The sequence below is a fragment of the Cucurbita pepo genome, unplaced genomic scaffold (genome assembly GCF_002806865.2).
Source record: "Cucurbita pepo subsp. pepo cultivar mu-cu-16 unplaced genomic scaffold, ASM280686v2 Cp4.1_scaffold000203, whole genome shotgun sequence".
NCBI classification, from domain to species: Eukaryota; Viridiplantae; Streptophyta; class Magnoliopsida; order Cucurbitales; family Cucurbitaceae; genus Cucurbita; species Cucurbita pepo.
In genome coordinates, this window is record NW_019646467.1 from 1 (window position 1) to 9,578 (window position 9,578).

General features: G+C 37.9%; 1 protein-coding gene across 1 annotated transcript; it reads left to right on the forward strand.

Moving 5' to 3' along the window:
- Positions 1-7,974: 7,974 nt before the first annotated feature.
- LOC111784456 lies at positions 7,975-8,683 on the forward strand. The gene is made up of 2 exons (XM_023665155.1): positions 7,975-8,313; positions 8,480-8,683. The coding sequence occupies exons 1-2, from the start codon at positions 7,975-7,977 to the stop codon at positions 8,681-8,683; spliced, it is 543 nt and encodes a 180-aa protein (XP_023520923.1).
- The last annotated feature ends 895 nt before the right edge of the window (positions 8,684-9,578 follow it).

A 9,578-nucleotide genomic window follows, 5' to 3' on the forward strand; every position in this document is an offset into this window, starting at 1 on the left:
ATCTTTGTTGAATGTACGAATTTAACCTTCACTTTCACGATCTTCTCCAGGGTAAAATTGGAATTTGGATGAGATATTCCAAGAGGAAGTTCCTTCTCGGTTTCGCATGCCAATTGGCAGCTGCTTTATTTCGTATCATCCCACCCAGAACTATACGCTATTTTACCAACGATCATCTAATTCTTGANAAGGTAGACCCACGGCTGTTCTGGCACATACCTTAAGAACCTGACCATGCACCGAAATAGGATGACCTAACAATAAGGTCAGGTCAGGCTTTTTCTTCGTTTCACTCTCTGAAGTGCCGTGGCACAAACCCCAATAGAAAAAGAAAGGTTTTCGAGTCTGAGGAAAAAAGAACCTTCATTCAAACTCATCGCTGCAGATCCGAGACAATTTATGTGTGTAATACTTCTTCTAGACTTTTAACAACATATGACAACTCAAAATTATAAGTATGTATCAAAATTAACATTAAAATAGTTTTTAAATTAATAATAAGTAAGTTTTAGCTTTGATATTAAAATAAATAAATATTAAATGGGATGGTTTTTTTTTTTTTTTTTTTTTAAATTTAAGAAAATGACTATTTTTACTAATCAAATTAAAAAAAAAAACAGGAGAAAATATTTTTAAAATGTTGGAATAACCTTTTTGAAAATAATAGAGTGACTGACATTAGAAAGTGATTAGAAAACGTGTCATTGGTAGTTGAATTACCAATTAAGACAATTTATGAATGCCTCATTTTCTTTGATTTGTATTTAAGAGCATTTATTAGTGATTTGTAACAGGTGGTTGAACTTTATTATGTCAGGGTTATCTTTTGGNATGCCTCATTTTCTTTGATTTGTATTTAAGAGCATTTATTAGTGATTTGTAGCGGGTGGTTGAACTTTATTATGTCAGGGTTATCTTTTGGCCTATTTGAAGGCATGTAATATTCATGTTTGGGACCCATAGTTGAATACAAACAAAACCTTTGTGTTTTCTTGATACTTTTTTGGTGTTATTTTTTTTTCAAACCTTGCTTTAGGTTTGATATTGAACCGATTCATTGAATTAGTTTTGATCAAGCTAATTCTAGAGTGAATTGTCTTGGTATCTAAGAGTGACCATCATAGATTCCAAATTCGATCTAAGAGTCATTCATCTTCTAACCAACTCTTGGTTGGAATCAATCGTTAAGTTAGCTTTCTCTGTGAACGTTTTGCAAGAATTCTAGAAGGACCTTTAGCTTTGCAAAAATCTAGCATTGTTGGCGCTAATAGAATACAACTTAAAATGACAGTAAATGAAGAGATTTAAGAACATAGGTACAAAAACGGACGAATGATTTTTATTTCCCTTTCAAAAATATTTATTTGTCAACTTTCAACCAAATTCTATTTATGTTTTCCAAGAACTACTATGGAGGATTGAACTAGTTCATGTGCATCTATGCTCATTCTTTAACCGTCTACCTCCACTTATAAGAGACCCATAATTCGATCGCAGATTTGGGTCCGTAACAGCATCTCATCTAAGTGAAGAGAACATGAAGCTTGACTTTCTACTGAATAATCCTGTCCTTCATCCTATCTAGATGAGGAAAACAAGAAATGATGAAACTATGCGTGATGAGAGGTCAAAAGTTACGTAGGGCATGGTTAGAGTATTGTCAAGCATTCGTGTAGTTCGTGGTAACTTTAGGGCATGAGGTGTGTAATACACTACTCTCGACTAGATTTAAAATGTCATCTAGTGTAGAGCTGACTAATTTGAAAGGACAGAGTGAAGGTAACACCCCTAAAAATAAAAATAATAAATAAATAATAATAATTTTAAAAAAATGGCAACTGATTGCTCCCTTTCCACAAATCTTTCACGTCTCTTCCTATAATCTCTCCTCAACACCTCTTGAAAACAGAGGAATAATAGTCGTGATGTCAAACATAACCCAATTTCTAAGAACAAGAATTACATATGAAAAGAAATGTGAGGGCAAGAAAGTAGAGTATACAATAATTATATCTTCTAGTAAAACAACGGTAATAATAGAAAATGAAATGTTTAATAAAAATAAAATTATATAATTGGTGACACCAACCTAAGTTAATCAAGGAAGTGACCTTACTGTCAGCATGGTTATATTTGATGTTGACACGTGCCCTGTGGTTCTGCATGTGTCATATATATTGATATGTGTGAATTGTTTGTGAATCGATATGTTTATATGTTATGTATATGTTATGATATGTGAATTGTTTGATAATACTTACGGTACGATGTGCTTAATGATATGTTTGAGATATGATACGAGAAAGATGCACTAAACGTAAGGTAACGATATGAGTAAGATGTTCATAGAATGTTAAGGTTGGGGTTCGTATCGAAGTGTTATGGATATGAGAGATTGATAAAAACGATATGGTCACGATTGATAAAAGAATACGATTAGTTATGGATAGAAAGGGATATAATTATGATAGATTGATAGAATGATAGCGTTGTGATACGTCCCTGTGATATGACTAAGGTACGTTCATGTAACAATATACTGTGATATGTATAAGAACATTAAAGCTATGTTAAGTTAGGGAACAATATGACTACGAAGTGTTTACGATATTATATGATTATGATACGACATGCGAATGACAGATATATACGCGCGTGTGTGTAACGATTCAGATTTTTTTTCTTTAGTTTTAATATTTTATTTTTATTTCAAAAAATGACAGGATATTATGCTATAGCATTTATTCTTGCTGGAAAATATGCGTGTTTTCTAGTGAGACAATTATTGCCTCAAATGGGAAACATTTTAGACTCTTTTAAATCTCTAAGCACAACCTTTCATTAGCCTTGAAACAATTAATTTGACTTTTGTGTCTGAGTGTGTTTGAGAGAACGGAAAATCGAGAACTTTTGAAAGGAAATCGAGTGGGTTGGTTCACTGGGTATTTTGAGGGTATTTTGAGGGTCTTTCGGAATGTTAGGGTTGCTATTTTGGAGGAAGAGTTCGAGTGGAAGTAAGGTATTGACGTCGGGGTTGCTGTGTGCTCGTCGGAAATCGGCGTCAAGGACACTACGTGATCATCGGAAACAAAGAAGACGACAACGCGTTGTCAGAATCGGGGAGGTTAGAGTTTCGCTGTTTTTCAGGTTAGGAAGACGAAACATTTGGATCGGGTTGGATACCCATGAATGCAGTCTCGTGCTCGACCTTCAGTTTCAGCCCAAAGCCCGAACGAAGAATCGGGCCGCATTTCGTTGGCGGCCCAATACTCAGCCTATAGATGCGCACCCAACATTTGGCTCTACACGCGTACACAGTTCGGCTCGACTCGCATGTGCACGAAGTCGCTCGGCTCCATCGGATTTCCTCCACTTGTCAGCGGCTTGGCGGCAACTTGTCGGCTCGATTACTCAAAATATATAGATTTCTAGGTTTTTGGCTCTTTCAAAGCCGTTTTTGCCCTTGTTAAGCCTTCTGCAGTCAGTATGGCTCATAATGGTAAAAAAACAGATTGTGTTAGGGGTTTACCTCGATAATTAACATGAGGTTTAGCTAGGATACCTTATGAAAAGTTCCTAAATATATTATGTGGTTTTTATAGGACGTAGTTAGCCATTGGAATTAGCTTGTTGTGAGTAACTTCGGCCAAGACCATCGAGGTAAGTGACTTTACTGTTGAAGTTAGCTTATTACGTGTTGTATGATGGTGTGTGCCCTGTGGCCCCTGCATGCACTATATTTTATGTGATATGACTATGTGATGCATGAATTATGTTGACTGTGATGTTATGAAAAGATATGGTTGATATGTTAGTATTATATGTCATGAAAGTGAGGAATATTGTCATGTGTACACATGGCATAATTGAGTTATGTTATGAAATGCTTATGAAATGGAACGTATTTTCATATTACGTAATATGTCATGTAATGTAAGTTATGGGACCTCATGCATATTTGTATGTCATTTGCATCGGGATACTTCCTCTTTATGTCATAAAAGTATGAATTCGATATTTATGTTCACATGATATCATGCAGGCCTTTCTTATTCTGTTGCGTCCGGTGAACGTGTAACACATTGTGCCCGACCAAGCCAAGCCCAGGGGATACGTATACGAGCCCACCTAATGGGCCTATTTGTGCGTACATGAGCCGTGTGTGGAGAAGTACCAAGCATCCAACCCTGTCCAGAGAAAAGCGTCTAAGGTCATGTATAGTTTTATGAAAAATAGGTCCCACTAATATGTTGCATGTGTTTGCATATCTAACCCCAACAGTGGGATGACTTACTGAGTATTTCATAAAATACTCAAGCCACGTACTACCTACATTTTTTAGGTAAAAGCAAGACACTAATGTCGGTTGACAGTGGAGTGAGGTTACCATGGAAGTTAATGAGATGACATAGGTTTATGATTTTGATTGGGTTTTAAGTTAGATCGTTGAATATTCATTTTATCTCAATTTTTAGGATTTAGTTATTGAATATTTTTGTTTCGGAGTTATGTTTAGTTCTGATTATTTAACCTTTATGTAAGACATTGGTGTGGTTTCCAAAGCAATTTATGATGAATTTCCGCTTAATGATTTATGCAGGGTATGGGTGACGTCACTAATTAGGTCAAGAAAATTAAGGGTGTTATAGTAGATATCAGAGCTCTAGGTTATAGATCTTGTAGACTAGCTTATGATGTAGGCCTAATGTACTCCTATGGCCCTCAAGCAAACGCACCGACACTATCAGTATGCCTTTTAAAAATTAAAATTTCTTAGTTAAATAATGCATGCAGTAGTAATATGTATTTTATAGTGAATATGTAGTTTGTGATGAATGCTATGATGTACGCGTGTTATATGTTGGCATGATTTATGACATGTCATGTACTATCTGATGGTTATGTTAATACTATAGTTGTATGTAAGTGTGACTTTTATAATTACGAATGTTTATAGAATCTGATAGATTAGTATGAGACCTAGTAGTACTGTTATGTTTAGATGCCACCTAGAACTCAAGGAGGAGGTTCATAAGGGACGACCCCTACTTATGGGTAGAGGAAGAGGTGGAAGGAGACGTGGTTGGGAACGAAAGGATTCTGTAGAGTAGGCTCTTCTGCCACCAGCGGCACCTCAGGCCGCACCAGATCCTACAGTTGCCCTAGTAGACGCATTGCAAGCTGTGATACAAAACCTGACTGGCCAACTAGCAAGGGAATGCTTCTACATCAACCATGGAAGCTAGGTATTTGCGAGATTTCAAGAGGGGTGACCCTCAAACTTTTAAAGGGACATCTAACGATCCAACTGTGGTAGAAATGTGGTTGAGATCCATTGGAACTGTATTTAGATTGACCAACTGCCTTGAGGCCCATAGGGTGGAGTGTGCTATATTTATGCTGCGTGAGGATGCAGAATTGTGGTGGCAGGCCACCCACGACATTATTAGTCCTAAGGACCTGCAGTCTCATGGGCATAATTCAAGAGGACTACAGGGCAGCACAAAGGGTTGTACGTTCAGCTGCGAAAACAAAGGAGTTCACTCAATTGAGTCAGAAGGAGCGTACTGTTACTACCTACATAGAGAATTTTCCAAACGAAAGCGTTTTACCAAGAGTTGGTAAACACAGACTAAGGGTTGTACTGGAGTTAGACACGAAGATTCGCAAGACTGTTGAGGCGATTGTGCCTACCACTTACGCTGCCGCCCTGAGAGCAGCTAAGGCTATGGAGGGACCTGAAAGTTTGCGTGAACCCCCTTCATCATCAGTGGGACAGAAGTGACGTCACGACCAGACTGACTGAAATGATTTGTCTTTTCCACCTAAATAGAAATGATTTGACAGACAGTGTCGTGATTTTAGGCGTAGATAACCAGGCAATGAAAACTGGTGAGACAATAGGCCAAGTGTAAGGAGTGTGGTAAGAGCCATTGGGGTCAGTGTTTGGCTCGCTCTTGAGCCTGTTTTCAATGTGGGAAGGAAGGGCATTTGGCTAAGGACTATCTTGGAAGTCGTACTAATGATACCGGAATTCAACAGATGTTATTACGCATCATGGATAACCCCACTCAGAATCGGTCTCCATCAAGAGCTTATGCCTCTACGAGCAAGGATACTGGAAACCCTGATGCAGCGGTGATAGGTACACTATCTATTCTTGGTCACCTTACTTTGACATTATTTGACTCAAAGATCTATGCATTCTTTTATTTCTACTGTTTTTGTTAGTCAAGCAAAGTTTGTGTTAGAACTTTTATTGCATGGATTCTTAGCAGGCACCTCAGCAGGGGAGGATAGGATTGTTGTGTATAGAGTAAAGATTTCTGTATTAGTATCAAGAGTTAAAATAGAAGTAGACTTGATAGTACTTAATATGACTGTGCATGCTGTAATTTTGGAAATGGATTGGTTAGCGAAAAATTATGCTAGTATAGACTGTTACAAGAAAGAGGTGGTGTTTACACCACCGTCCAAGATCAAATTCAAATTCAAGGGCACAAGTCTGGGTACTATGTCAAAGGTGATATCAATGATGAAAGAAAAGAAGTTTGTCCAACACGGGGCGTGGGCAATACTAACTAGCGTTGTGGATACCAAGAAATAGGAGGTTTCCTTAGACACATTGCCAATTGTGAATGAGTTCTCAGATGTATTCCCAGAGGACTTGCCAAGAATTTCTCTTATATGAGATGTGGTTTTTGCATTAGAGCTGGAACCAGGTACCCATCCAATATATAAGGCCCCCTATCATATGGCACCAACTGAGCTGAAAGAACTCAAGACGCAACTACAAGAGCTGTTGGATAAGGGATTTATTAGACCTAGCATTCCTCCTTGGGGTGCAACCAGTGCTATTTGTCGAGAAAAATGATGGGTCAATGCACTTGTGTATTGATTATAGGAAGCTGAATAAGAGAATGGTGAAGAACAAGTATCCTCTTCCACGCATTGAGGACTTATTTGATTAGCTCAGGGAGGCAACAATATTTTCAAACATTGACCTTCGGTCTGGTTACCACCAGATCTAGATTAAAAATGAGGACATATCAAAGACAGCTTTCAGTGCAAGGTATGGTCATTATGAGTTCGTGGTTATGTCATTTAGACTCATTAATGCCCCTATAGTGTTTATGAAGCTGATGAATCGCATGTTCAAGGAATGCTTGGATACTTTTGTCATAGTGTTCATAGACGACATCTTGGTGTACTCAAAGACGGATCAAGAACATCAGCTACATCTGAGAAAGGCCCTGACAATACTAAGAGAAAATAAACTGTATGTTAAGTTCTCGAAGTGTGAATTTTGGTTACGTGAAGTCGCTTTTATAGGGCACGTGATATCTGAGAAGGGAGTGTCAGTAGATCCTGCCAAGGTGGAAGCAGTCATTAAATGGAATCGCCCAACCACTGTTATTAAGGTACGAAGATTTCTGGGCGTAGTAGGTTATTACCGACACTTCATAAATGATTTTGCCAAAATCACTATGCCTCTCACGCAATTAACTCGAAAGACTACGCCTTTTGTATGGTCTGAAGAGTGCGAAACAAGTTCTCAAGATCTGAAGGATAAGCTGGTGACTACGCCAGTACTCTTAATGGTCGACAACACAGGGAACTATGTCTTTTAGAGTGATGCTGCCAAGAAAGGCTTGGGTTGTGTGTTGATGCAACATGGGAAGGTTATTGCCAACGCATCCAGACAATTGAAGGACTATGAAAAGAATTACCCCACGCATGACTTGAAACTAGCAGCGGCGATTTTCGCATTAAAGATATGGCGACACTACCTTTATGGAGAGAAGACTCTAATTTACACTGATCACAAGAGTTTGAAGTATTTCTTTACTCAGAATGAGCTAAATATGAGACAATAGAAGTAGTTGGAGCTGGTTAAAGATTATGACATTGACATTCAATACCACCTCGGGAAGGCCAATGTAGGTACAAGCAAAGTTTAAGCAAGCTGGAATAATGGTAGTAGGGGAAGGTATTAAGGCACAATTAGCTCAATTGACTGTACAATCCACTCTTCGGCAGAGAATCGTTGAGGCACAAGTGAGAGACTCTGAGTGGGAAAAGATACTTAACGAGATGGAGACAAAACCAGCTGATGGGTATTCCAAGGCATCTGATGAAAGACTGCTGTATCAAGGTCGGTTGTGTGTACCAATGGTAGAAGAGTTGAGAAATGAAATATTAAAAGAAGCGCATAGTTCCCCATTCGTCATGCATCCGGGTGGTACCAAGATGTATCAAGACATTAAGCCACACTTTTGTTGGCGTGGAATGAAGAAAGATATAGCAGAATTTGTGAGTAGATGTATGGTTTGCCAACAGGTCAAGGCACCTAGATAGAGACCAATAGGATTATTGCAGAGACCAATAGGATTATTGCAGAGTGCACCAAAATGGAAATGAGAGAATATTGTCATGGATTTCATAGTAGGATTACCAAGAACATTGAAGGGTTACACAGGTCATATGTGTGATTGTGGATAGATTAACAAAGACAATACACTTCCTCCCTGATAAAGCCACCTACACCGTGGACAATTGGGCACAGCTGTACATGAAGAAAATTGTCAGGTTGCATGGAGTTCCAGTGCCAATTGTATTAGATCAAGATCCACATTTTACTTCAGTTAGCAGGGACTCCAGAAATCGTTGGGTACTCGCCTAGATTTTAGTATAATGTTTCATCCATAGACGGGCGGACAGACGAAACTATGTCCTTGGGGCAATCTTCTATATGTGTGTCCTTGGGGCAATCTTGTATATGTGTAAAATTTATGTTATGAAAAATTAAAACAATGCCCATGGAGATGAGAATATAAGTTGCATGCCTACTTTAATGTTTTCCACTTTGATAAAATGGAGGATGATATATTGTGATCTGTGCTCTAAGTAATTCATGGACGTTATCTCTTCATTGAGTTTTCTTATATGTTTATAGGTTTTAATTTTGTACTTATGTGATTGATACGAATATCTCTCTAATAAGCATCCATGAATATTTTGAATATGTTACCTGTGCTTTAGGTGATCGATAGGAATTTCTCCCTAGTCATGTGTGCTTGAACCAAGTTAAATTTACGGCGCTAAAACTAAGTGTNGAATATATTGAATATGTTACCTGTGCCTTAGGTGATCGATAGGAATTTCTCCCTAGTCATGTGTGCTTGAACCAAGTTAAATTTACAGCGCTAAAACTAAGTGTTTTTTTTTTTCTTAGTTTACCTTGGTCAATATGTTTTCTGTAGATCGAGCACCATCGAATCGTGAGTGGCGATTTGAGGTATAAATATGAGAGCATCAAGAAGTTGGATTAGCCCCAAAGCGTTAGTCCTAAATGTCCTAGAAACAAGATACGAGATTTAAACGACCTAAACACTCTATGTCACAACCCAATTTTCGAAGCTTCAAAACTCAAATTAAGACTAAAAAACGAAAGCAAAAAAGAATATTAAATACAAAATTTAATCCAATTATAAGACAATGTTGTTCAAAATAGGGGAAACAAAATATAAAAGACTAAAAAATTTAGAAATGGAATGAGGCTCTTGAAGATATTTTTA